Source organism: Plasmodium gallinaceum, assembly GCF_900005855.1.
Source record: "Plasmodium gallinaceum strain 8A genome assembly, contig: PGAL8A_v1_87, whole genome shotgun sequence".
In the NCBI taxonomy this organism is placed as follows: Eukaryota; Apicomplexa; class Aconoidasida; order Haemosporida; family Plasmodiidae; genus Plasmodium; species Plasmodium gallinaceum.
This window is the reverse complement of record NW_021628251.1, coordinates 1,782,759-1,810,263: the sequence shown is the minus strand read 5'-3', so window position 1 is coordinate 1,810,263 and position 27,505 is coordinate 1,782,759. Positions and strand designations below refer to the sequence as shown.

The 27,505-nt window shown below is 19.0% G+C and overlaps 5 protein-coding genes across 5 annotated transcripts; 2 read left to right on the top strand and 3 right to left on the bottom strand.

Annotated features, from left to right (window-relative positions):
* Positions 1-1,260: 1,260 nt before the first annotated feature.
* PGAL8A_00315700 (conserved Plasmodium protein, unknown function) lies at positions 1,261-8,229 on the bottom strand (the record flags this gene model as incomplete). The annotated part of the gene is made up of 1 exon (XM_028672172.1): positions 1,261-8,229. The coding sequence occupies one exon, from the start codon at positions 8,227-8,229 to the stop codon at positions 1,261-1,263; it is 6,969 nt and encodes a 2,322-aa protein (XP_028528752.1).
* A 1,898-nt stretch (positions 8,230-10,127) lies between these two features.
* Positions 10,128-11,222, top strand: PGAL8A_00315600 (rhodanese like protein, putative; the record flags this gene model as incomplete). Its single annotated transcript, XM_028672171.1, has 1 exon — positions 10,128-11,222. The coding sequence occupies one exon, from the start codon at positions 10,128-10,130 to the stop codon at positions 11,220-11,222; it is 1,095 nt and encodes a 364-aa protein (XP_028528751.1).
* A 501-nt stretch (positions 11,223-11,723) lies between these two features.
* Positions 11,724-15,035, top strand: PGAL8A_00315500 (Tat binding protein 1(TBP-1)-interacting protein, putative; the record flags this gene model as incomplete). The annotated part of the gene is made up of 1 exon (XM_028672170.1): positions 11,724-15,035. The coding sequence occupies one exon, from the start codon at positions 11,724-11,726 to the stop codon at positions 15,033-15,035; it is 3,312 nt and encodes a 1,103-aa protein (XP_028528750.1).
* A 2,366-nt stretch (positions 15,036-17,401) lies between these two features.
* PGAL8A_00315400 (DNA-directed RNA polymerase III subunit, putative) lies at positions 17,402-21,496 on the bottom strand (the record flags this gene model as incomplete). Its single annotated transcript, XM_028672169.1, has 1 exon — positions 17,402-21,496. The coding sequence occupies one exon, from the start codon at positions 21,494-21,496 to the stop codon at positions 17,402-17,404; it is 4,095 nt and encodes a 1,364-aa protein (XP_028528749.1).
* A 1,342-nt stretch (positions 21,497-22,838) lies between these two features.
* Positions 22,839-24,287, bottom strand: PGAL8A_00315300 (eukaryotic translation initiation factor 5, putative; the record flags this gene model as incomplete). Its single annotated transcript, XM_028672168.1, has 1 exon — positions 22,839-24,287. The coding sequence occupies one exon, from the start codon at positions 24,285-24,287 to the stop codon at positions 22,839-22,841; it is 1,449 nt and encodes a 482-aa protein (XP_028528748.1).
* Between the last annotated feature and the right edge of the window lie 3,218 nt (positions 24,288-27,505).

The following is a 27,505-nucleotide window of genomic DNA, read 5'->3' as shown; positions in this document are numbered from 1 at the left end:
TTCCCCTTAAATTTTAAATTTTTAAAATTTTTGGGGTTTTTATACCCGTTTTGTTTTTTAAACCCTTTTTTTTAAAAAAAAAAAATTTTTTCCCCTTCCCCTTTTTTTTTAAAATTAAATTTAAATAAATTCCCCTAAAAAAAAATCCAATTTTTTTTTTTTTTTTTTTTTAAAAAATTTTTAAGGGGGAAGGGTTTAATTTAACCCCTTAAATTTTCAAAAAAAAATTTTTTTTTTTTTTTTTTTTTTTTTTTTTTTTTTTTTTGATTTTGAAATAAGCAAGAATTGTAATGTATTTTTTTGTTCGAACATTACACTGTTAATTCTCTTCACGTTTGATTTATATATATATAGTAATTTAAACTTTCATAAAATCCATATTTAAAATTTAACTAATATTCTTTAAAAAAAAAAAAGAAGAGAATTAAAAAGTATATACATAAAAATAATGTTATTTTTAAAAAAGAATCAACATTTTTTTCCTTTTTTTATTTCACGTATTTTTTTTTTTTTTTTTTTGATAAATTATAAAATAAATTTTTTTTAATTTTATTGATATAATTTTTCCTTATTTTTTTTCTATTTTATTCTACAAAAAATTTGTGCAAAATTTTCTCAAAGAATATATTTTTACTTTATATTCAATATATTAATTAAAAAAAAAATGTATGAAACTTATTAATGTGTTATTTTTTATATAAAAACAATCCTTCAAAGGTAATATTTATTACCTATAATTCATAAAAAAAAAAAAAAAAAAAAAAAAGAGATAAATTGGTTCTACATCATTAATAGTTGTAATAAATATTTAAATTAAATAAATTAAAAAACATAAAATTAAAATAGCACATCTATTATATTACTATAGAAATGCTGTATATATACACTTAATTAAATATATTAGAAGCTTAACTTTTTTTTTGTTTTTTAATAACTTAAAAAATTATGATAGATAATATATATAAACAACATTAAAAAACAAAAAAAAAAAAAAAATATCTAACCAAATATTAATTTGTTTTTGACTTTTATGGAAAATAAATGAATCTTATAAACTTTTTTTTTAAAGTAATTTATTTTTTCTACATCTATATACATACGTATTTTTTTTTTTTTTTTTTTTTTTTTTACATTTTATAAATACATCCTAATTCTTTCTTAAAACATCTCTCATTTGCTTTAAGAAGTAATTTTTTATATAGATGAAAAATCACATGAGCATTTTGCAATTTTTGTTTATAATTCCTTATGTAAGTTTAATTATCTATAATAATAACTAGAATGAAGATATTCATATTTATTTGTTGTATTTTCACTATATTTATTTTTATTTTGATAATTAAAATAAGAATATTGTTTATCATTTTCAAAATCGTTTGTATTTATGTCTAATTTGTCTTTTTCATGTTTTTCAAAATTGTAATTCATTTCTATGGATTTAATTTTTTTATTTAAACCATGTAAATTATTCATAATATTTGTTAAAATTTCATCATTTTTCTTCTCATTATTTGGAGAATCTTTTTTGTAAATATACTCATCTCTATTCATTTTTTCAAAAGAATAATTAGTGAATGGATCTCCTTCTTTATAATAAGAGCTTTTTAATGAACTAAAGCTATTACTATTTTTTTTTGTTCCTATTGAATTGTTAGATAGATCTTCATATAAATTGTAACTATTTAAATCAAAAGAATTGTTTTCTTCAGAATCTAGTTTACTTTTTTCGAAATCAAAATAGATATCTTCATAATTTTTTGAAAAATTATCACTATAGCTTATATTAATATTTCTATGATTTAAAATTTCATCCGTAATGTTTCTTGATTCATTAATAATATCAAAAAATTTCAATTCATCATTTAATACTTCATCTTCAATTTCAGCGTTTTTTAAAATATTATAACTATTATTATGACTTAACTCACCCGAATATTTGAGATTTCTTGGGTATAAAGATCCGTTTTCTAAATTAGATGATTTATAATTATTTTTGAAATATTCTCTCAACTTTTTATTATCATCATTTCTTTTTTTATTATTTGATTCATCATAAATATGAGTTTTTAAAGAATTTGAATTTATATAATCATTATCATCAATTTTTAAGAAAGAACTTTCTGTATCCGTTTCAAAAATATCATCTTTTTCTTCATCATATAATTCATTATCTACTGGTAAAAAATTTTCATTATTAGTCATATTTTTTTCTATGAGATCCTTTAAATGTTCTTCGTGTAAACTATTATACTTTAAATTTTTATTTCTCATTTTTAATAATTTTTTTTTTTTCTCTTCTTTCGCTTTTTCTTCTTTTAATTTCTCTTCTTTCGCTTTTTCTTCTTTCAATTTTTCTTCTTTTAATTTCTCTTCTTTCGCTTTTTCTTCTTTCAATTTTTCTTCTTTTAATTTATCTTCTTTCATTTTTTCTTCTTTTAATTTATCTTCTTTCATTTTTTCTTCTTTTAATTTAGCTTCTTTCATTTTTTCTTCTTTTAATTTATCTTCTTTCAGTTTATCTTCATCTTTTTTTTTATTAATAAAATTACTTATTATTATAGAATTATTTCTATAGGAATTATTTAGTAATGATTTATTTCCTACTTTATTTGAGTTATTTTTATTTTTTAAAATTCTATTGGGTTCATTTTTATTTTTAGACATTCTCTCCCTAAAATTTTTCTTCCTTTGATTTTCCATTTGATCAAAAACGTTGTAATTATTTAATTCCAAGTTGTTTAAATTTTGCATTTTCTCTTTTTTATTATCTATATCATCTTTATCATCTAATTCCTTATCATTGAATTTGGCATTTTCATCTTCTATTTCTTTACCAATATTTAAATTATTTTTCGAATTAAAAGAATTTGGCATTTCATCATTTCTGTCTTTTTCTGAATTTTTTTCTAAAACATTGGAAAAAATTGCGTCCATTCCTTTAATTGGTTTATTTTCATCATTATTCATTAAATACTGACATTTATCTTTATCATCAGACAAATAATTTGATAAGGGACCTTTTTTATAAAATTGTTTAAAAAAATCACCAAAAATACCTTTTTTTTTTTTTTCTAACTTTTCTTCTTCCCCTTCTCTCATTTCATCTAATAATTTATCTTTCTCTTGTCTTTTCGTTTTTTCTAAACTGTTTTTTTCCTCTTGTTTATTTATTTCTACTAATCCTTCTTCTTGTTTTTTCATTTCTTCTAATTTCTTTGCTTCTTCTCGTTTTTTCATTTCTTCTAATTTCTTTGCTTCTTCTCGTTTTTTCATTTCTTCTAATTTCTTTGCTTCTTCTTGTTTTCTCATTTCTTCTAATTTCTTTGCTTCTTCTTGTCTTCTCATTTCTTCTAATTTCTTTGCTTCTTCTTGTTTTATTATTTCTTCTAATTTCTTTGCTTCTTCTTGTCTTCTTATTTCTTCTAATTTCTTTGCTTCTTCTCGTTTTTTCATTTCTTCTAATTTTCTTGCTTCTTCTTGTTTTCTCATTTCTTCTAATTTCTTTGCTTCTTCTCTTTTTCTCATTTCTTCTAATTTGCTTGCTTCTTTTTCTTGCAATTCTTCTAGTCTTTCTATTTTATCTTGTTTCTTCATACTTATATTTTTTTTTGTATCTCCTATTTTTTTCTTTTGATTATTGTCATTGTTAATATCCAAATGTTCATGAAATGAAATATTTTCAATATAATTTTTCTCTAAATCTTCTTTTCTTATCTCATCATTTTCATTTAGGCCTCTTTCATTAGTAAAATCATTAGTATCTAAAGCTTCATATATTAGTTTTCTTTTATATTTTAAATCAAAATTTTGATTGTTTTCATTATTAATTATATTATATTTTTTAAAATTATCTATCAAATCGTTTACTATATTATCATTCTGATTCTTCTCAATATTAACAGAATTATTTAAATTTTTCTCATCACTTATTAATTTCTCTTTTAATTTTAATTTTGCTTTTTCTACAATACCTGTGTGGGCTATATCAAATTTAGAAAAATGGTTTTTTGAGACACTCCTCTTTAAAAGTTTTTTTTTTTTATTTGTACTATTTTTTTTTAATATAGAATTATGAATAGTTGATTTTCTTTTATAGTAATTATTATTTTTTTTTTTTTTTTCATATTTTGGCCTTCCCAATCTGCAAAAAATATCGTTTTCATAAATGTTTTGTTTCATTTTTTTATTTAAATTGACAATTTTTTTTCCATTTAATTGTGATAAATGATCTTTTTTATTGCTTTCATCTGTTATAGGTTCTTTGATATTTGATTTTGTATCATAATCAGATAAGTTGTCAGGTTCACTTCTATAACCAGTAATAACTTCAAAGAACTTTTCAGCAAAAAAGGTATAATCATTAAAACCATTATCACTTTTTGAAGTAGATAACTTTTTCAAAATAATATTTTTTTTTTCTCTTTTTACTATTGGTCTACCATATAGTGCCCAATTATTTTTTTTTTTTTCTTTTTTTTTCATTTTGCAATAATCATTAAAATAATCATCTGTTTCTTTTTGTTGAAAAGGAGGTAGCATATCATCTTTATCTTTTTCTTTTCTATTTTGAATATGACCTTTTTCTTCCACATCTTTAATATTTTTATCTTCTTCATTTGTAATATACTTATTTTCTTCCACATCTTTAATATTTTTTTCATCTTTATTTGTAATACACTTATTTTCTTCATAATTGTTAATATCTTTTTCTTCTTCATTTTTAATGTAATCTTCTTTTATATCTTCATCATTTTTTAAATCTTGAGTATTTTCATCTTTCCTTATTAAATTATTATTATTTTCTTTATCTATATAACAAGTATAAACTACATCCTTATTTATAAACTCTTCTGTTTTAACTTTTTTTAGTTTCGTCTCTTTTTCTATTTCTTGAATAAGTATATTTGCCTCAATTTTTTTTTTTTTATTTTCAATTAGTTGTAATTCTAATTCTTCTAATTCTTTTTTTTTTTTTTTGTTTTCTATTTCTAAGTCTAATAATTCTTTTTCTTTTTTTTTTTTTTCAATTTCCTTGCATATACTTATATCATCTTTTTTATCTTCTATTTTTTTATTTTCAACTTTTTCATTATAACTAGTAGAATGAAATAAATCAAATAATGATTTATCTTGAACATAATTATTTATAATTCCAAATATATCATTTTCATATAAATCGATTTCTTCCTTTTTAGAATTATCTTTTTTCTCTTCTTTTTTACTCACTGATTCAATTACATTATTGTTCTTTTTTATTAGTATGTTTTGTTCTAATGATATAGTCTTACCATTTTTATGAATCATACTATTTTTTATTTTTATTAAATCCATCTTACTTCTTTTCAGTTTTTTCTTTTTTTCACTTATAAAAGTTTCATATGAAAAATCACTATCTCTTATTTCTGATACATACTCAAGATTATTTTCATCTGCTTTTTTAGAATTTTCATCAATTTTATCTTCATTAAATAAAAATTCCACTTTTTCAATTTTTGAAGAATCTTCTTTTTTTTTTTTTTCTTCAAGCATATAATTTTCATAAGCTGGATTTAAAAACCACGCACTTGATGTCCTTTTGTGATTAAAATTGTATTTTGGTAAATTGACATTATAGTTTACCTTTTTTCCTATTGTTTCATGTTTTTTTGCTAGATTTTCAAGAATTTCATAATCTTTTTGGTCATAAGATTCATATATATAATAATATACATTATCTAATATTTCATTTTTTAAATTATTTAAGTTTTCATGATTAATTATATTATCTAAATTAAAATTATTATTTTCTTCTTCATTAGGATCTTTTACTAATTTATCATCTTCCTTTTTTTCTTCTTTGTATTTTTCTATTTTAAAGGATTTATTATTATTATTATTTTTTTTTTTTTTTTTATGTATTACATTTTTTATCTGTTCTATTTCTTTTTTTAATTTTTTTATTATATTATTACTTTCTGTTTTTTCATTATTAGAAATGTCGCTTTTTTTTTTTTTTTTTTTTTCATTTTCTAGTTCCTGTATATTCTGCTTATTCTTATTCATTAATTCTTCTATATTTTTTTCAAGTTCATTTATTCTTAATTCCAGTGCTGAAATAACTTTTTTATTTTCTTTGTTTTCGTTTTCATTTTTTACATTTTCATCTATTACATTTAAATTTAAAGATGTATCAATAATATTATAGGAATCATTAGAAGAGTTAACTTTTTCATCACATATCTTGTATTCATCATGAAAGTTATCATAAAAATACATCTGTTCTACTATTTTATTCATTCCTTCAGTATATTTTCTTAATTCATTATTTCTATTATCATTTGTTAAATTATTATTACAAAAAAATTTATCATCATCATCATATTTTTGAATGATATAATTTAATGTAAAATCTTCATCACATTTTACTTTTTCATTGTTATATGTTATTAAATTTTTGTTATTTAAATTAAATTTTTTATCAACATATTCACCATTTACTAACATTTTGTTACAATTATCATTAGGCAATTTTATATAATTATTCATAGTGTTACTATTCATTGAATAATCATTGCCATTCATTATAGGAAATGTAAAAGGTAAATTATTGCTTTTCATTGAGTTATTCATTGGATTATTTAACTGATTTTCCATTTTAATATCATGCATAGAATAATCTACTTGAGCATTTGGCATTGGGTGTTTCATTTGCATATCTTGAGTTGGATAATTCATTTGCAAATCTTGCATTGGATAATTCATTTGAATATCATGAGTTGGATAATTCATTTGCATATTTTGCATTGGATAATTCATTTGCATATTTTGCATCGGGTAATTCATTTGCATATCTTGCAATGGATAACTCATTTGCATATCTTGTATCTTATAATTCATTTGAGTATCTTTTGGTAGGTTAATAATTTCATTATTTTGTGCAGAAGAACCCATCTGATTATCTGCTTTCATATATGCCACCATTTCTTTTTTAGGTATATTTTCATCATCTAAATCAATAATTTCTCTTAAATTAGCTATTCGTTTTCCCTCATTAGACTTGTTATAAGTATTCATTTCATTATTGTTACTAGATAGTTTGTTGCTCATTTTTTCATTGTTATTCATGTTTTCAATATTTTTATTATTATTCAAACTTGTATTGAATTTATTCATTATGGAATTTCCTTTTGTATTTTTATTCAAAATACATCTGTCAGTAAAATATACTTTTTCCTTTTTTTCTCCTTCGCTATTATATTCATCTTTTTCTATTTCACCTAAATATTGATTAGAATTAAGAATATATTGTTCATCAAAATTAAAATTTTTTTCTTCTTTTTCTAAAGGGGTGTTTAATATTATATTTTGATCGTTATTCATAAGATGTATATCATTTTCCTTTTCTATATTATCATTATTGTTATTATTTATTTCACTAATATTATTAATATTTTTTACATTTTTGTTTGAAGGATCTTTATTTGGTTGGCATTTTATATCATTTTTTGTTTCTTTTTTATTTTTAGGAATATTTTTGTTATTTGTTTGCTTAGAAAATTTTTGATTATGTTTCTGTTTGCTTAAAGCATTTTTACTTAATTGTAATTTATTTAAAATATTTTTGTTTTCAGAATCACTTTTTTCTTTTACTTTTAACTTTGTGCAGAAGAAAGTAAATAAGGAATAAAGTTCAACACTTCTAATGGAATTTATTTTATTAATGTATTCAAAATTTTCTTGTTTTTCATTTATATCCTTTTTTCTCCTTCTAAAAATATGACTATTATTTTCATTTGCAAATTCATAAAAACCTTTCGATGATGCTGACGTAGAATCACTAAAAAAATTCTTTTCATTATAATCTTTATTTAATGTATTATTTAAATTTAGCTTTCTTTTTAACATTATTTTTAATTTCATATTTTCTTTCCCATTGTGAGATAAATTTATATTTATATCATTATTATTTAGTCTCTTATTAGTATTACTATAATTTCTCATTTTTTTTCTTACAGATGTAAGTATATTACTGTTTCCTTTGGCGTTTTCTTTTAAATCATAATTTACAAATCTGCTTACATTATGTGTTAATGTCATTTTATTTATTGCACATAATTTATTAATAAAATTTTCTCCGTTTAAATATTTCCGTTTTAATAATTTTTTAATTTTTTTTTTTTTCTTGTTTCTTTTCTTCTTTTTTTTAATATTACACCATTTTTTAAGAAGAATGCCATTTGTTTTTAACATTTTGTTTACATAATATGATAAAAAGAATTTAAATATTGTCCATAATATAAAATAAAAATACGTATATATATATTTAAAGTTTTTTTTTTTATTTTTACTCGAAAAAGGAAAAATTAAATCAAGAATTTATTTTGAAAATTATTACGAGAAAAAGATAAAATATTATCGTAACTTAAAATACATGAAAATAACACAAAAAAAAAACTGTCTATATATATATATATTATAATTTTATTTCTATATATTTTAAATGTCTTTTTGCAATTATGTTAAATATTATTCAATTTTTTATATAAATTTATTTCATTTTATTTTTTTTTCATTTTTTTATAATCTTGACTTTTACGATTGTTTTAATAAAATTTTTTATAAGTTTCTTCAAAATTAAAAAAAAAAAATTAAAACGAAAAGAGAAAGACTCAAATTTTAAAAACTATTTAAAAATCAATTTATCTTATATATAAAAAGAAAAAGAAAATTAAAAATAAAAAAAAAAGTATAATAAAATAATAACACCAAATAAATTGTATTTGTATTATATATATATTTATTTAATCTTTACAACTGTTGCACACAGATTAAAATTTTACAATTTATTTAAAAAAAATTATTAATAATTTTAATTTTTTTTTTAATTCATCAAAAATGCAAGTTATAAAAATAAATTTTTTTATATCAAATAAGTGAATAACAAAAAAAAAATTAATTTATAAAAGATTAAAAGAGTTTTAATTAAAAAATATACTTCTATAGAAATATATTCTTATAATTTTATATTCTATAACATGTGCACTTTTTTTCTCAAAAAAAAAAAAAAAAAAAAAAAAAAAGACAGAATTTAAGAAAAATATTAATTTTTAAAATAATGTTTTTCATTATTAAGAATAAAATTTTCATAATTAGTAAAAAATTATTAATTATAATTTTTTAATATTTTAAAGAAATTAGAGATACTTTTATATAAAAACAAAAAAAAATAAAAAATTATTCAAAAGTAAAACATACTTTACAAAATTAATTCACTCTCAAAAAACAAGATTTACAAAATTTCTTTTTAAATTTTTATATTAGATATTTTCTCTTTATAAAATTTGAATATTAGTCTTTATGTAATATAACTTTATGATCCTGTATACAAATCTTATAATAATAATCAGTATTTTATATTTTTTAATTTTTCAATCTTTAAAATTATAAATGAAATATTTGTAAAAATTTTGTTTGAATAATTAAAGGGAAAAAAAATTCATGAAAAAATATATGTGTGTTAATGGAATTTTCTTTATATATAATGATTAAATTAGTTAATTATACATCATATTTATCACTATCAGATATGCATAGAGAATTAACGAAATTCATATTTTTTAGCTTGTATTAATTTTAAAATATTAATTATTTCTAGTGTAAAAAAAAAAAACTATGAAGTTGAAATTTTACTAAATATATTGAACTTTATTGATTAATATATATAAAATTTAAATTACAGAAAAATTATTTTATTTTAACATATTTTATTTAAAACAAAGTATTCAAAATTTTATAGAGATCATCATATTTTAATAAATCAAATAAATTAGAAACACTAAGAAAAATGTAACTAACAATTTTCCTTTTTTCTCATTTTCTTAATTTATCATAATATTTCACATAAAAAAAAAATATATATATATATTTATATAAAATAAAAATGTCAATTTTTTTCTAAAATATTTTGAAATTTTTTAAAAAAAAAATTAAAAAAAGAACAGTACATTATAAATATATGCAAATCATCTTTAACATATAGCAAAAATATAAGATGCTCTTTTTCTTTCAGTTTTAGAAATTATGTTTTTTTTTTTTTTCAAGTTTATATTTATAAAAAATTAAATTTATATGCTGGAATTTATTTAAGGATGAAAACGTGTAACTTCATAATTTTTTCTCATTATAGTAATATATTGTTCAGAAGTTCCTTTAAAAGCTTATATATTTTTAATAAAATAAATAACTTGAGAAATTATAATACAATGAAGGAAAAAAATAATTGTTTAATTGAAACAGATGAGTTGCATTCACTTATAAAAAATAAAAAAGAGTATCTACTTTTTGATACAAGTTATTATAATTTGTATCCAAAAAGTAATGAAATGGATAGTGATTATGATAAAATAGAAAAAATAAAAGGAAGTATTCCTTTTGATTCAAGAGTGACATCTAATGAAAATCCTAATTTTTCTTTTTTTTTTCCAGAAGAATCAGAATTTTTTAATTATCTAAAAGAGTTATTAATAAAAAATCAAACGATTATAGGGAATTCCTTAGAAAATATACCAATTATTTTTTATGAAAAAGATGAAATTTTTTATGCACCTAGAGTATGGTTTATGTTTAAAATATTTGGTTTTAAGAATTTAAAGATTCTAAACGGTGGTTTAAATAAATGGTTGTGCGAAAAAAAGGAAGTAATATATGAAAAGAAGAATAATGTACAACTAAAAGATAATGCTAAAATTAATAAAATAAAAAATATAATAGAAGATCATTTAAAAAATAATAGAGATGCAATAGATAATAGGAAGAAAAATATATATCATTATTTAGATATAAAAAGGTTAATTGAATCAAAAAAAAATAAACAAATGAAAAATTATATATTGGTAGATACAAGGTCTAATAAAACATTTAGTTCATTAATACAATTAAATGAAAATAAAAAGGTTAATAATCATATTCCTTTTTCTATAAATATACCATATTCCTATTTTTTAAATTACCATGATGAAAATTTTAAATATGTAACATTTAAAAATGAATTAGAGATAAAGAATATATATGATAAATATGATCTATTAAATGATGAGAAAATAATTATATCGACATGTAATAAAGGAGTTACTGCTTGTATTTTACTATTCCTTTTGCATTTATTAAATAAACCATTTTCTAAATTAATTTTAAATCAAGGTAGTATGGTAGAGTATAAGTATAATGAATATAATATCAAATAAACATAATATGTAATTACATTCATTTTTTTTTTTTTTTTTTGTTGTTTTTTTTTTTATTTACTTTTTTCTTTTTTTGTAAATATATAAAAAAACAAATTTTATTATTTATTTCCTTTTTTCTATTATTATAATAACTTATTCTTTTTATATAAGAACTTGTATATAATTTTACTTTACTGTTTCAATTATAATTATACTTTATTGTATCAATTTTAATAAAAAATTTTCCAAATAAAATATAATTGATAATTAATATAATTTTATTAAGAACAAATGTGTAAGTACATTTGCTTTTACTTTTGAAAAATAATTTAAAATATATGTTATGCTCATGTGTTTTTTTTTAATTTTTATGGGTATCATTGTAAATATATTTTTTTGTAATTAAAATGTTAAAAAGAAACGTATTAAATATTATTTTCTATTATATGTGTTTTATTAAATATTCCTTATAAATTGATACATTACTATTATTCTCTATAAATAAAAGAAAGGATATATATGAATATGAATATGAATATAAATGAAAAAAAGAAGACAGAGAACAAGGTCAGAAATGGAGAAAAAAATGAAAAAAAGGAAAAATCTAAAAATAATGATTTTGATGAAAGTGCTAACATGGAGAATATAATTAATATAAGTGAAAACAGAATGGAAATAAAAAAACAATTAAAAAAAGAAAATTTGAAGAAAGAAAAAAATATAAAAATAAATGAAAATAAAAATAATAATATAAAATCAAAAAAAATTAATGAAACAAATAATCATGGAGAAAATGAAAAGAAAAAACAAAAAAATTCAAAAAAATTTGACAATAAAGAAAACAATGAAAAGATAGAAGGTAATACATATATAAGTTACACAATATATGAAAAGAAGAAAAAAATACTTAATAAAAATATAGAAGACGTAAATAATGTAGAATCTGAAATAATATATAGCAGTAAAAAAAAAAAACAAACAAAATGTGGAAATAATCAAAAAATTGATAAAAAAAAAAAAAATGAAATAAATAAAGAAAATAGCATAGATATTGAAATAGAAAATGAAAAAGAAAAAGACGAAAAGAAAAATGAAATGAAATTAGAGAAAAGAAAAAAAAACAAAAAAGGAAAAGAAAATGAAAGTGAAAAAGGAAAAGAAAATGAAAGTGAAAAAGGAGAAGAAAAAGAAAGTGAAAATGGAAAAGGAAATGAAAGTGAAAAAGGAAAAGAAAAGGAAAATGTTAAAGAAAAAGAGAAAGATAATGAAATAGAAATAGAAAAAGGAAAAGAAAAAGAAAAAAGAGGAGGAAAAGGAAAAAAAAAGCAAGATGAAAAAGAAAAAGAGAAAGATAATGAAATAGAAGTAGAAAAAGGAAAAGGAAAAAAAAAGCAAGATGAAAAAGAAAAAGAGAAAGATAATCAAACAGAAGTAGAAAAAGGAAAAGGAAAAAAAAAGCAAGATGAAAAAGAAAAAGAGGAAGATAATCAAATAGAAATAGAAATAGAAAAAGGAAAAGGAAAAAAAAAAGAAAAAAGAAGAGGAAAAGGAAAAAAAAAGGAAAATGAAAAAAAAAAAGAAGAAAAAGATAATGAAATAGAAATAGAAATAGAAAAAGGAAAAGAAAAAGATGAAATAGAAAAAAAAGAAGAAAAATATAGTGAAATAGAAATAGAAATAGAAAAAGGAAAAGAAAAAGATGAAATAGAAAAAAAAGAAGAAAAATATAGTGAAATAGAAAAAGAAAATGGAGAAGAAAATGAAAAAGGAAAAGAAAAGGATAAAGTAAAAGAAAAAGAAAAAGAGAAAGATAATGAAGTAGAAATAGAAAAAGGAAAAGAAAAAGAAAAAAGAGGAGGAAAAGGAAAAAAAAAGAAAGATGAAAAAGAAAAAGAGAAAGATAATCAAACAGAAGTAGAAAAAGGAAAAGGAAAAAAAAAGCAAGATGAAAAAGAAAAAGAGGAAGATAATCAAATAGAAATAGAAATAGAAAAAGGAAAAGGAAAAAAAAAGCAAGATGAAAAAGAAAAAGAGAAAGATAATCAAATAGAAATAGAAAAAGGAAAAGAAAAAGAAAAAGAAAAAAGAAGAGGAAAAGGAAAAAAAAAGGAAAATGAAAAAAAAAAAGAAGAAAAAGATAATGAAATAGAAATAGAAATAGAAATAGAAATAGAAAAAGGAAAAGAAAAAGATGAAATAGAAAAAAAAGAAGAAAAATATAGTGAAATAGAAATAGAAATAGAAAAAGTAAAAGAGAAAAATAATGAAATAGAAATAGAAAAAGGAAAAGAAAATGAAAGTGAAAAAGGAAAAGAAAATGAAAGTGAAAAAGTAAAAGAAAATGAAAGTGAAAAAGGAAAAGAAAAAAGAGGAGGAAAAGAAAATGAAGAGGAAAAAGAAAATAAAATTGAATTAGAAGATAAAAATGAAATAGAAAGAGAAAAAGGAAAAGGAAAAGAAAAAGAAAAAAAAAGAAAAAAAGAAAAAGAATATAAAATTCAATTAGAAAATGAAAGAGAAAATCAAAATGAAAAAGGAAACATAATTGAAGTAGAAAAAGAAAAAGAAAAGAAAGATGAAAAAGAAGAAGAAAAGAAAGATAAACAAGAAAAAAAAGAAGAGAAAGATAATGAAATAGAAAATGAAAAAGGAAGTATGAAAGAACAAATTGTAGATAATAAAGAAATGCTAAAAAAAAAAAATGATACCAAGAAAAAAAAGGAGTACAAAAAAAAGAGTGACCAATGTTTAGAAAAAGAAACATTTTTAAATACTGAAAAAAACATGAATATTAATAATGTAATAGAAGATAATAAAAGTGAATATAAGGGAGAAGATAGTAATAAAAAGGTTGAAATAAAAAAAAGCATAGAAAAATCAAGTAAGCATATATTAACTAATGAAAATATAAGTAATATGAGCATTATTCCCAACAATATACCTATACAGGACATTAACGAAGAAAAAATAAATGTTAACAAAAGAAGGAAAATATATGAAAAAGAAGGAAATTTGATGAATAAAATAAATGAAATGGATAATTCAGATATATCTACAAATGATAATAAAAATAACTCTTTAAATAATCTTCCATATTTTTCAGAAAAAAAAAAAAAAAATATTGAAAAAATAGAGGAAGAAAAAAAAAGGAAAAAAGGAAATAAAATAGAAGATATAAATAAAATAAAACAAACAAAAACGATATTAAGTGAATCAGAGGCAAAAGACAAAATTTTTAAATACATGAAGCAAACAAATAGACCTTATTCTGCTATTAATGTATATGATAATTTACACGGAGCTATTAGCAAAAATTCCGTTCAAAAGCTAATGGATGAATTAAGTGTTGAAGAAAAACTTCAATGCAAAGAATACGGAAAGGCAAAAGTTTATCTAATTAATCAAAAAGAATTTAAAAGTTTAGACAAAGACGAAATTATCAAATTAAAAAAGGATATTGAAATAATAAAAAAACAAACAGAAATAGTTAAAAATGATTATGACAATTTATTAAAAAAAAAAAAAAAATTAATCCAAGACATAGAATTAATTCAAAATATTGATAAATATAAAAATTCACTAGAAGAAATTAAAGAAGAGATAATATACTACCAAGAAGCAAATAAAAACTGTAAATTAACTATTGAAGAAATTGATAATATTAAAAAAAAACATGGTTACTTGCATTATATTTGGCTTAAAAGAAAAAATTTATGTATAGAAATAATTAAATGCTTAGCTAGTTTAACCGAAAAAGATACACAAGGTGTTATTTACCATCTAGGTATTGATGTAGATGAAGACGTAATTCCACATAATTTGTACCTTTAAAAATTATTTTGTTTTTGTTTTAATTTTTTGAATTATCAATTTTATTCACTTTTTATAAATCTTCCACATTCATTCTCTTTATGAGAATATTCTAAATATTTTTTTTTTTTTATTACATTTGAATTACATAAATTGGTATTTTAAATTAATAAAAATTAACCCTATATACTTGAATTTGAATATTAATTTTTTCCTTATTTTTAATAAATCGTGCTTCTATTATATTAATTATATGTTATATACAAAAAAAAAAAAAATCACTTAATATTATAATAGTAATAAATAAATGTGTAATGTGTGTTATTATTAAAACTATTTTTTTCAATATTCTATTATTATTTTTTTGTGAACAAGTATTGTTTTTTTTTATTATTAATTTAATATATGTACATGGAATTAAAAAAAAAAAAAAAAAAAAAAAAAAAAAAAAAAGATAAAAATATAAGGTTATTTGTATTTTTAAAAAAAAATTGCAGTTTTATAATAAAAAAATATAATTCCTCTTTACAAAATTTTATACATATGATCAAAATATAGAAGTAATATACTTTTTATTTTTTTAATATACAAATATTTATTTAAATTATTTGGTTACAGTTGACATAATCTTATAAAAAAGAAATTATCTTGAAACAAAATGAAAAAACCCACAAAAAAAATTTCATTTAATAAATTTAATCTGATGACAACAGAAAGTTTAAATGTCTCGATTAAAATAAATTTATTAAAGAATAAAAGGTAAAGCTTTGAAATTTCATTTTTTTTAAAAAAAAAAATAAAATCAAAGAATAATATTTAATTCCTTTTTTTAATTTTAGAATTACAATTAAAATGATACTTAATAATTATATAATAAAAACTTTTTAAAATTACAATTTTAATTATATCTATGATTACTATAATTAGTCCATTATGATTTACTTCTATTATTATAAATTTTCTCCTTTTTATATCTATATTATGTTTATATAAAGTTATGCATTACTTTTAATGTATTCGATAATATTTATAAAATATAACTTGATTATATATTATTGGTTGTTTTTTGTGATATTTTTTTTTGAGTTTTCTTAATAATACAAGAAGTTGTTCAAATATTTGCAACCTTTATTTTTATTACAACAAATCAAAAATTTAAACAATAATATAATTTTCTCTTATATCTGTTTGTGTGGTTTTCTTAACTAATTTTAAAATTTTAGGAATAAGTAATAGTAAAACTATAATGCAAAAAATGTTACAGATAAAAGCTAAAAATAGTTTAAGATTAAATACTGATTTATATTTTTCATTATTAGTATTGTCTAATTCAAAACCTATATATTTATCTCCAGAATAAATATCAATGTGATTATTTTCTTCTATTCTTTTAATTTTGTTATCTTCATATTTCTTTTCATTATACTTATCAACATATTTTAATTCATTATTCGATTCTACATGTATATCCTTATTTTCACTCATATATGATGAGTATATAAATATAAATAATATTAAATATATAATCATTTCCCGTAAAAATTTATATTCATTAAGAAATCTAAAATATTCATCAATTTTTTTTTTTTTTTTTTTTTTTGATAATATTATTAAAAGGTATAAAACATTAAAATATCTTTATTTTAAAAAAAAAATATATCATATCTTTTCATCGAACGATACTCATAAATTTCTGATAAAAAAAAAAAATTAAAATAGTACGATAATAAAAATATATATTTTATCAATATTATTCTAAAGCTAAACAAAAAGAAATGTCGAAATTATATAGATGATACTTTTTGCACCCATAGATATTTTTTTAATTAACCTACTTTTTAATATCCCATAATTTCTAATTAAAATAAGTATGAATATAAAAAAAAAAAAAAAAAGGTATGAAATTAATATGATAATTATATTATTAGAAATAGTGAATATATAACATTCATTAACAGGATTTAATCTATTTTCATTTTATTTTATAACTAAAGTTATATATTAGTAGAAAAATTAAAAAAAAGACAAAAATAGCAATGTAATTTGAGTTTACAAATATTTTAAAAAAATATTAAAAACGTATGTTACATACACATGTATATTTAAATGGTATTAAAACAAGATTTATAATCAATTAAAAAAAAAAAAAAAAAAAAAAAAAAAAAAAAAAAATTTAAAGATGAGCAAGTAAAATAAAAATTTAAAATATAAGAAATAATATATTCTAATTAAAAATATGTTCTTTTTTATAATCATTCATTTTGATTTTAATTTCTAAGATGTTTAATAAATTATTTTACTTCTTTTTTTTTTTTTTTTTTTTTTTTTCTTTTGCACAAATATACAAAAAAAAAAAAAAGGGAAAAATAAAAAAAAAAAAAAAAAAATTACGCTTCTTTCACTATAATTCTTGGAAAAACATTCATTGTTTGAAGTTCTTGAAAAAGTAATTTGCAAGCATAGGGCATTTTAACAACAACGTTTTTGTCACATTTCTTACAAAATGTGCAATATAAATCATAACCCATCATACCACAGTCTTCACAAATATATACATCGCACACATCACTACTTAGCATTAATCTTTCTAACAGTAAATTACTAACCCCATAAGCTATTAAACAATCTCTTTCCATTTCTCCTAATCTTAATCCACCTTCTTTTGATCTCCCTTCAGTTGGTTGTCTTGTTAGCAATTGCCTTGGGCCTCTAGCTCTTGCATGAATTTTATCTTGAACCATATGTTTTAACTTTTGATAGTATATTGGTCCCATAAAAATATAGGTTTCTAAAGGTTCTCCTGTCAATCCTGAATATAAAAGTTCTTTACTTGAACAGTTAAAACCATATTTAAATAAAATTTTCGCTACTTCTTCAAATGGGGTTCCACTAAAAATAGAACCATATTTAAATTCTCCATCCATCACTGCTGATTTTGAAGATACAAGTTCAAGAAGTTTTCCTACTGTCATTCTTGAAGGAAAACCATGAGGATTCATAATTAAATCTGGACATATTCCTGATTCAGTAAATGGCATATCTTCTTGATTTACTAATAAACCAACAACTCCTTTTTGTCCATGTCTTGAACTAAATTTATCACCTAATTCAGGTAGTCTTGTTTGACGCATAATTATTTTGTATATTTTTAAGCCCTCTGAATTTTCTGTAAAAATAATTTTATCTATATAAGATGGATAAACACTTTTATATTTAGTTTCGTTTAACTTAAAATCATTTATATCTATCTTTCCTATATCTTTAACATGATCTTTTATATTTTTAGGAGAAAATTTATTAACATATACTTGCCCTTCTTTTAATAAATATCCAATAGAAGCAACTCCATCCATATCTAAGGAATGATATTTTTTAATATCTTTATTTGTGCTATTTTTTAAATCATCCTTATTTATATTTGATATAGTTTTTCCACTGTTCTCTTTTATATTTTCTATTTTAGAGGGGACATTATTATTATTATTTTCTAATTGTTGTTGCTGTACTAGTTTTTGTTGTTGCAACTTATTAATTACTAAAGGAGATGGTAAAACAATATCACTAGATCCATTAAAATATTTTTTTAATTCTACAGAATGTTTTCTTAAAGACATACATCTTCCAAATCCTCTATCAATAGATGACTTATTCATAACTATTGCATCTTCAATATCATACCCACAAAAACTCATAACAGCAACTATTGCATTTTGGCCTGCTGGTAATTTTTCAAAATTAATAAACTCAATTGTTTTTGATTTAACTAATGGTTTTTGTGGATAAACTAATAAATATAATAATGTATCACATCTAACAAACTGATTATAACCAATAGCACCAATGGCTTGTTTTCCCATAGCACACTGATAAGTGTTTCTTGGACTTTGGTTATGATTAGGGTAAGGAATTAATCCAGCTACAACTCCTAAAATAGTTAATGGATCTATTTCTAAATGAGTAGTACTCGAAGAAATATCTGATTCATTTAGAGCTATTAAAAGATTATTCTGTTCATTAACATCAATCCATTCAATAACTGAACTTTTTAATAAATCAAAAAAATTAATTTTGCCATTTTCTAAAGATTTAATGTGTTCTGGTAACAATTTTGATTTTCCATTTTCTACAATAATTAAAGGCCTACAAAGTCTCCCTCCATCTGTTGATATATATATAGCATTATGTAAAAAGTTATCATAAATAGAAACAAATTGTCCTATTTTTCCATATCTTCTTAAATATCTTATTCTTTTCATAAATTTTTTAGGTCTTTTATGAACTCCTAAAAATATACCATTTAAAATAACAAAAAATACTCCCTCTTTATAAATTTCTTCTCCTGTTAAACTATCACTATCTTCTACACCTAGTGTATATAATATTTCAATTAAGTTCTCGTTATTTTCATTATCATTTGTAACATGTGTCATCAATGCTAAATTTTTAACTAAACCACAAGATTCACCTTCTGGGGTATCACAGGGGCATAAAACTCCCCACTGAGAAGGTTGTAAAGCTCTAGGTCCACTAACTTTTCTACCTTTTTCAAATTGAGAATTCAATCTCGTCATCATTCCAATACAAGCAATAAAAGATAAACGAGATAAAACTTGAGAAACTCCACTTTTTTCCATTTTAAATCTTTTAATATTCCAATTTCCTGTAGATATAGCTGTTTGCATTCCTCTTGTTATTATGTCTTTAGGTAAATTTCTAAAAACATCTGGATAGTTATCATTAATGTTTCCATTATTCTTTAATTTGGAATTATAGTTGCTTTGCATATATTTACTTAATGTTTGATCTATTTGCTTTTTTAAAGTAAAATAAAATCTTTTATATAAATCTTCAAATAATAGAGATATTAATTGACCTGCTAATTCTAATCTTTTATTCCCATAATAATCTTTGTCATCTATTTCATTTTTATTATTAGCACTATCTAAAACTCTTCTAATCATTAAGCATATACATCTTGCTTTATTACGAAAATCATATTTACTCTTCTGTTGAATATGGGATAACAAAACTCTACTTAAGAAATCTAATCCTTCTTCAATTATGTCTTTCTCATTTTTAACTTGCTTTTCTTTCATTGAACTAAAAAATCCTTTTGCTAATAACCTTGGTCTAATCTTCTTTCCTATATATAATAATGCATCTAAATTAGTTTTAATATTTTCAGTGTATAATTCATATAATGATAATAAGATCCCATTTAAATATTTTCCTTGGGATCCTACCATTTGAAAAATTTCTTGGTCACTTTCATAACCCATAGCTCTTAATATAATACAAACACCAATGTCATCAATAAATGAATTATGTTTTAAATATAACTTGTTATTTTTATAAACAATAGCGCATCTACTTTTTGATTCTGCCGTCGTAGATGTAATAGTTGCACATATATTGTGTTTTATATCCATTTCTACAATAATCCTATTTTTTGATAATTGTTCTTGCATCAATAAAACTCTTTCAGTTCCTTTAACTATAAAATATCCACCTGGATCATATGGGCACTCACCTAGTTTCATCAATTCTTCTTCATTTTTATTATTTAATACACATATATCACTTCTTAACATAACTGGTAATCTTCCTATTTCTACATTATTTTTCGTAATTATACTATTCCCTTTAACATATTCTACATCTACATATATGGGAGCTGAGTATGTTAAATCCCTTTGTCTGCAAATTTGAGGAGTTAAATTAGTTTCAATCATATTTTCTTCTATTGATGGGGTTCCAACATTTATATCCAAAAATTCAACATAAAAATGCTCATCAATATCAGATTTTATAATTTTATTTGTAGTTGCATTCATTATCGTTTTTATTTCTCTTTTTATAAAATAATTATATGACTCAATATGTTGTTTAACTAAGCCTTTTACTTTTAAGTAGGCAGGTAATAACTTCCATTTCTCATTTAAATTACTTACATTTTTAGAATTTTCATATATTTTCTTTTCATGTTCTTTACTTTTAACAACAAGTCCTAAACAGGTTCTATCATTAATATTACTTAAATTATATTTTTCTTCATTAATTACTTCCTGTTCAATTTTACATTTTGAATTGATATTATTTATTTTATCATAATTTATATTTTTATCAAGATTATTATTATAACAACTGTTCCTGTTATTCTCGTATAACTTTATATCATCCTGTTCTTTTATATTCATTTTAAATTCATTTAATCTTTTTTCATTTTTATCAATCTTTATTTTAAAATCTCTTAATTCTTTTTCATTTTTATTATCATCAATTTTAAAATTATTTATCCCTTTTTCATTTTGATCTTTTATTCTAAAAGTATTTAAATTTTCTTCATCTTTTATTTTAAAATTGCTCAATTCTTTCTTATTTTCTTTATTAATTCCTTTAAATTCATCTAATTCTTTTTCATTTAAATCTTCTTTAAGTTTTGGGTGCTTTTTTTTTGCTTTTATTTTTATTACCCCTTTCATAATAATTCATCTACCTTTTGAATTAAAAAGGAAATGAAGATTCACCATATACGTATATTTTTTATTAAATTAATCTATTATTGTTTAAATTTTTTTATATGTTTAAATTATGTAAATAATCATTCATGTTTTTTACCACATAAAAAATATTTTTTTTATACGTATAATTTATCTTTTTTTTTTTTTTTTTTTTTTTTTTTATTTTGCAATATTTTTACACTTATAAAATTCAAGTATTATTTTTATAATAATTCATATTAAAATTCAGCTAAATTTTTGTCCTTACAAAAAAAAGTTTATAAAAAAAATAATTAAAGTTTTTAACTTATACAATATCATAAATGTTTTTGAAAATAATTCTTTTTACAATTAAGTTTTATTTTTTTTTTTTTTTTTTATTTTAAAAAATTTGTTTATTTTTATTGTAAAATAAAAAAATACAAGTAAAAGAATTAAGTTCCCTATAAAATAAATTAGATGTTGTTTATTTTTCATGGAAAAAAATATTTTATGTTAATCTCTTATTTTTATTGATAATTAATAAAACCCTTTTTTTTTTTTTTTCTTAAAAGGCGCTTTTTTATATTTTTCTTATAAGACTTTATCTTTTACTTTCCTTTTAATAATTATTTTTTTTAAAAATCATCAAATAAATACATTGTATTGAAAATAATATATAATTTTTTCATCTTAATAAAAAAAAAAAAAAAAAGTGAAATATTTTCTCTTATGAACCAATCATTTTTCATATTAAAAAACAAAATATATAGATCTTTAAAAATAACTTTTATCTTTATAAAAATTAGTAATAAATAACGGAAATACTATTTCGAATAAAGAAATAAAATTTTACTGATTTTTTTTTATAAATGATATATCTTATTTTATTTTTTTTACAACGATTATATTTATTTTGAGGTGAGATTATTTTTCTCAAGTTGTAAAAAAAAAAAAATAGAAAAAGGAAAATTATATATTTTTTATAATTGTTAAAAAATATATAAAACATAATGACTCAAAAATAATACCTGAATTACATTTTTAATAACTTATATACTTAAACTTCTTTTATACTAATATCTCCAATATTTTTAATTTTTTTTTTTTTTTATCTTTTTTTTATATATTACATATATTCTATGTAAATATATTTTAAGCATAAAATATTAATGTTCATCTTTATAAGTTTTTTTTTTTTTTGTTAAAAAAAAACATATTCAATAACAATTAAATATAATTAAAGAAAAAAAAAAAAAATACATATAAATCTCAAAAAAAAAAAATAAATAAATAATAGAAAATATATATATATATATATATATATATATATATATATATATACTTAAATGGCATCAATGTCAATTTCTTCTTCATCCCCTGTATAATTTATACCATCTTTTGCATCTAAAAATATTTCATCATCACATTTTTCACTTTTAGAATCTTCAAAAACCTTGTCATTTTCATTAGAACAATTATTATTTTCCTTATTACTTTTTCCTTCATTATTACCTAATGATTTTACTTTATAATTTATAATATTATTTTTAACAACGTTGTTGTTTACATTTTCTTCTTCTGACTCAGTATCTGAATCATTTTCTTTTAACCAACTAACAAAAGGTTTAGCCATATTTTTACATTTGCTATAACATTCAATATAAAATTTATTTACATAATCATCTTCATTGACTTGATCTTGTATTTCATTATCATTTTCATCGTATCTTTTAATAATATCTTTACTTTCAAATATATCATTGTTGTATAAAACTTGTAATATATATGGATAAATATGAATAGAGTTGACAGCTATTTTATTTACATAATATTCTAAGGCAAGAAAAATATCTTTAATTGTTACAGAAGTATCGTTAATTTTTTTTAAATATCTTATATTTTTTTCTAACAATTCTTTAGTTATTTTATCATCAAATAATGAACATAAGCAAATAAAAATTCTACATTTGGAATCAAAACATTGAGATACTTGTAAAACCCTTAGTTCTTCCGAAAATGTATTATCACTAATTTTAGGGTTAGCTTCAAATAAACTTCTTAACCTATCTATAACTTCTTTTATTTCAGGACTTTCAAAATTTAATGCTTCTTTTTCTAAAACGAAGTTATCTTCTGCTTTCTTTTTTTTATCTTTTTTCTTATTTTTCTTCTCCTTTTTAGTATTCTGATTACTTTTATCTGTGTCTATCTCTTCAGATCCTTCAATATCTGCTCCTGAATTTATCCCATTTTTATTTTCTTCATTTTTTTCAATTTTTTCATTTTTATTTTTTCCATTCTTTTCTACTTTCTTTTCTTTAATTTTCTTTTTTTTATTTCCTACAGTGCTAATTAAAGGAGGATTTTTTATCATATAAGTAGCAATTTTATGAGAATTATTTAGTTCTCCTATATTTCCACATGCATTACATTTGCAAATTAAAAAACCTTTTTTAACAATAATATCTGTTTCTGGTAATAGACAATGAGGACAAAGAACATACATCTCAATAAATTTATCTAAAATATTAACCAAATCCTTTTCTTTATGTGCCCCATTAACAATAGCTTTTTCTTCATTTTCTTCAAATTTCACCATAGTTCCTAATTCACAACCAAAAAATTTAGTTGGATACATAGGTGGACGTTTTAAAGATCTAGCTATTTCCCCCATATTCGCAATGTTCGTTCTTATTCCATTCCCCCTACCTTCAATCTTCGAAATTAATTTGGGCATTTTATATCTATAATTGGGATCATTTCGATCCCTTGGAATATTTATATATGACATTTTAATATTATTTTATTTTATTTTTTTTTTTTTTTCAAGTCTTTTTTGATTTTATTTTCTCTATGTATATTAACTTATCTGTAATATATATTTCTTCTTTTTTTTGAATTCACACTATATATCCTTCTATGTATTCTTAATTTTTTATATTGTCTCTATAATTTTATATATATATATATGTATGTATATATATATATATATATACGTATATACAATATATAATATTTTCTTATTAACACAACATAATTATTAATATTTACAACAAAAAATATTAAAAAAAATACATAAAATAAATATACTTAAAAATAAAAAAAGTCAATAAAATCATATATAAATTATAACTTCTATAAATTCCATATATTTAACCGTCACAATTTAAATTTTTTTTTTTTTTTTTTTTTTTTTTTTATTTAAACATTATAATTTACTTATACTTTTAATTTTTGTTTTATAAAATATTCTATTACTTGTCATAAAATTTGTTCAAGAAAAATATTAAAATTAAATTTATGAAACAATAATTATTAATATATAAAGCTAATATAAATATATAATTTATAAGATACTTACATATTTCATTTTTTTAATTTTTACATAATATTAATGATATACATATGTATAAAAGAGAAAACTTTCATATAATATGTGGTTCATACAAAAATATTTTGCAATATATATAATTCTTATATAAAAAAATTTTTTTTTGAAAAGATACACGTTTTAATATTTTTCATAGTTACATATTCACTAATTATATATATACTATCTATACATGCATATAAAAAATTAAATATATAATTTGTTATATGTATTTTAATTACTATATATTATATTATCATTTCAATGTATATTGAAAGCATTCTTAATATGCCAAAAAAAATTATTACTTAGAAAAATTATATATACTTTATAAATTTAATAAAATATTGTAGTTTAATTTGTAATATAACATATAATATCATTATGATTTTCATTTATATATATATATATATATATATATATAATATTTTTATAATTTCTCATGAATTTTTGAAAAAAAAAATATATAGACAATAATTATGAAATAAATTTGAAATAATTTTAAAGAAAAAAATAACTATTTTTAAATAATATAAAATAATAAAACAATGTTTTGATATATTTAAATTCATTTACACATATATACAAATATATATTTATGTTTGTCAATATCATATTATTAAAATAAAGAATAAATTATAATGATAATAATAATATATACAAAATTAAAATTATCTTTTTAAAACATAACTAAATTAAAAAGTTCCTAATTACACAAAAAATGAAAAGTATATATTTTGTAATATCCTAAAAATACATAAAAAAATTGTTCGTTCATTCCTTTTAAATTATGTTAAATGTATTCAAGATTAACTCGTTTTACGTGGAAAAATCATAGTTTTGAATTATAAAATATGCGGTTATTTTTTTTTTTTATTTTAAATATATATATATATATATGTAATTTAATTACTTCTTGTTACTTCTTTACTTTTTTATAATTAAAACATTTCCTTATATCATTCTGTTATAGCAAAAATGATGTTATATTTGATATATATAATTTTTATCTAATACTTGTCAAATCAGCACAATTTTTCCTAAATTATCAAAAATATTTGATGATTTTTATATATAATTTTATTCATTACCTTATAAAAACACTTCAAACAATTTATATTAATGTTTCCAATTGTATATAAAAAAAATACATTTTATATTATAATAAATATATTAAGATATTTCTTCACTCTAATATTCAAAAAAAACTGTTTTTTTATTTTTTATATATGTCATTATTTGCTCTGTGTTTATATACATATCATAATTAGATAAATTATAAAATCTTTTTTTTATTTTATACATAAGCATATTAAAAATTAAAAAAAAAAAAGATAATAAAATCAGCTATACTTATTAAAAATTGTGATATATATATATATAGAAATATAAAACTATTTTATATTGCTAAATAAATAGTAAAAATAAAACTAATAAAAAGAAAGTAATCGACATAAAATATATAAAATAAAAATTATATTTCATAATGATATATATATATAGGTACTATATTCATCTTCAATCTACTCACATAAATTAAGAAAAAAATTATTAAATTGTATCATGTATATAAATTTTTAAAATTTAATTTTTTTTGAAAAAAAAATATAGATTGTAAATTAATAAAGAACGCTTATACAAATAAATATATAAAAAATATATAATACTTTACGAAATTTATATAATATATATATAAATATATATATATATATATTAATCTTTCAATTTTAAAAAGGAATTTAAATTCTATTATATGTCATCGATAAAATGCCTAAATGGAATATTATGTTCTTTATTTATTACGTTATTATCTTTCGCATAATAAATATATTTATAACCATATTTATTTTCACTTTTCAAAGCCTTCATTGATTTACTCTTACAATGCATATAAGTTGTGTTATAAAATATAAACATTCCTTTTTTTATTTTTTTTTATAATTTCAGTAAAAATAATAAATATATATATATATATATATAAATATATATATTAAATATATTTACGTAAAATTATATTTCAGAAATTTTCTTACAAAAAATAAAATACAATAATATATACAATTATGTAAATCTATAACTTCTTAGGAAATTTTATATATAATTCATTTAATTTTTAAATTTCTATATTTTTTATTTTATAATCATAAAAATTTCATTAAAATTAAAATTTGAAAAAAAAAAAAAAGTTATCTCTTATTTATATTTATAATTATTCTTTTATAAACACTTATATATATTTATATAAACAATTGATTGTTTTTAAATATTTTTACTTTCATAATTTTATTTATTTCATATTTACATTTATTTTATATTTTTTATTTTTGTCATACTTTATTTGGTTTTTTATTTATATGAAAGATTAATTTTGCATGAGCATTTTTATATTATGCACATGCATATGACTGTAATTTTGTTTTTTTATAAAATATATAAAAAAAAAAATATAATTTTTTTTATTTATACAAATTATTATATTATTTTTTAGAAACAAATTTAAAAATATGTTAATGTAGCATACATAGAATTAAATATTTCAAAACTTTCAATTTTTTTACATCCTTAATTTTTGTTATTCATATAATTTAAAAGAAACAAATTAATAATTTCTCTTTTTTTTTTTTTTTTTTTTTTATTTT